The sequence below is a fragment of the Mandrillus leucophaeus genome, unplaced genomic scaffold (genome assembly GCF_000951045.1).
Source record: "Mandrillus leucophaeus isolate KB7577 unplaced genomic scaffold, Mleu.le_1.0 Scaffold12, whole genome shotgun sequence".
In the NCBI taxonomy this organism is placed as follows: domain Eukaryota; kingdom Metazoa; phylum Chordata; class Mammalia; order Primates; family Cercopithecidae; genus Mandrillus; species Mandrillus leucophaeus.
Window position 1 is genome coordinate 4713901 of NW_012100320.1, and position 2238 is coordinate 4716138.

Below are 2238 nucleotides of genomic sequence, written 5' to 3' on the forward strand. Positions count from 1 at the left end.
TTTTTTTAAAGAGGGTTTGGTTTTTTTTTTTGCTTCTGCCTTCCGGTGCTAGTATGTTTTTTGTTAGTTTGTCACTGTGTGAGCTGTCTGCACGCCAGGCACATGGGACAAGGGCTTTCAGACATCCTCGTGGTTAATTCTTAATGCTGAGGTGATGGCAGCATCATTCATGTTTACAGATAAGTCAATTAAGTCTGAAGAGATTAAGTAATTTGCCTGTAATTTAACAGTCAGTCAGGACAGAGCCAGGATTTGAACCCACCAAGTCTGTTAAACTTGAAAGCTCACATAGTGACCACTTAACACCTTGCCTCTCTGTTTATTATCATGCTCTATTTCTCCTTTCCCCCTTTTCCCTTAGCCAGCCACAATATAGGACTGAATTATATGTTGTATTATTAGTTTTATTTTTAATATACCTCTGTATTTCCTGGGGCTTTAAAATTATTATTTTGAGGCTGTATGCAGTGGTTCACACCTGTAACCCCAGCACTGTGGGAGACTGAGGCAGGAGTATCACTGAAGGCCAGGAGTTCAAGACTAGCCTGGGCAACAAAGTGAGACCCTGTCTCTACAAAAAAATTATTTTCAGAATAAATAGAATGCTTACTACCTCTTTAAAAAAGAAAAACTAATTTAGGTTTCTTTTACTTGTACACCAAGTCCATTATTTTACCTATATAGAATGTTTAAGGTTAAGGATGTAAAGAATTCAATTCAACGAGTATTTGACCACCCATTATAGCCAAGCACTACCTTAGTCTCATGTTACAATCAGTACATGATTCATTTCTACTTAAGAAATGTATTTAAATTCTGACACTCTTGCTTTGTTTAAACTGCAAAGCAAACTAGATTTCTGTATTTGAAAAGAGGTGCTTCTGAAATGTGTCCAAAATAAATTTACTGGCAGATGAAGGTATTCAGACGGATGAGTGAAGGGTTCCTCTCAAAGTGTTGTCTTGTAAATTACTGTCTGGGACTAGCTAACGATTTTTCTGTTCTTTGTCAGGTCCAATAAAACACTGGCTGATTCTCTGGATAATGCGAATGACCCCCACGATCCCATTGTGAACAGGCTGCTGCGCTCCATGGCCACGCAGGCCATGTCCAATGCTCTGTATTTCTCCACGGGATCCTGCGCGGAGGAGGAGTTCCATCATTACGGTGAATCATACCATGTTCCTATGTGTCGCTATAACTTTGTGCTAGTTATTTTTAAAGATCTTTTGTTTATTTTGATCTTTTGCTTTCTTTTTGAAGGTCTTGCATTAGATAAATATACCCACTTTACTTCTCCAATAAGAAGATATTCAGATATTGTAGTACACCGCTTGTTAATGGCAGCCATTTCAAAAGATAAGAAAATGGAAATTAAGGGAAATTTGTTCAGCAACAAAGATCTTGAGGAATTATGCAGACATATCAACAACAGAAACCGAGTAAGAGAGAATTTCAAAATTCTCTTACCTATCATCTCTTGCTAAGAAAATGTCAGCTCTATTGTGTAGTACAGTGAAGTATCATACATTCTAGCAAATTAAATTCTAGAATTATTTTAACCAGTGCTTTCAGAACGTTTGTAGATGTTCTCAGGTAACTTGTGGATTTGGGAGATTTGACAGTAGATTATTAGATTTTTTTTTTCCAAAAGGCGGAAATGTAAAGATTCAAGCAACACATAAAGATATGATGACAGAGGTCAGGCGCGGTGGCTCATGCCTGTAATCCCAGCACTTTGGGAGGCCAAAACAGGCCGATCACTTGAGGTCAGGAGTTTGAGACCAGCCTGACCATTATGGTGAAACCCCGTCTCTACAAAAAATACAAAAATTAGCCGGGTGTGGTGGCATGTGCCTGTAGTCCCAGTTGCTTGGGAGGCTAAGGCAGGAGAATCGCTTGAACCCAGGAGGTGGAGATTGCAGTGAGCCGAGATCGCACCACTCCACTCCAGCCTGGATGACAGAATTGAGACTGTGTCTCAAAAAAAAAAAAAAAAAGATATGAAGACAAACACCTCACCTGTTATCTTACCACTCAGAGCTAATAATTAATGATTCTAGACACTGCTAACATTTTTATTTATAAAACTATCGGCCAGGCGCGGTGGCTTGCGCCTATAATCCCGGCACTTTGGGAGGCCGAGGCGGGCAGATCTCAAAGTCAGGAGATCGAGACCATCCTGGCTAACACAGTGAAACCCCATCTCTACTACAAATACAAAAAATTAGCCGGGTG

The 2238-nt window shown here is 39.8% G+C and overlaps 1 protein-coding gene across 1 annotated transcript in view; it reads left to right on the plus strand.

Moving 5' to 3' along the window:
* The window catches only part of DIS3L (DIS3 like exosome 3'-5' exoribonuclease), a 54718-nt gene that overhangs the window by 48862 nt on the left and 3618 nt on the right, over positions 1-2238 (plus strand). The window contains exons 13-14 of the mRNA XM_011968426.1: positions 1013-1167; positions 1264-1442. Coding sequence (XP_011823816.1) covers positions 1013-1167; positions 1264-1442 — 334 coding nt within the window. The remainder of the gene's footprint in view (positions 1-1012; positions 1168-1263; positions 1443-2238) is intronic.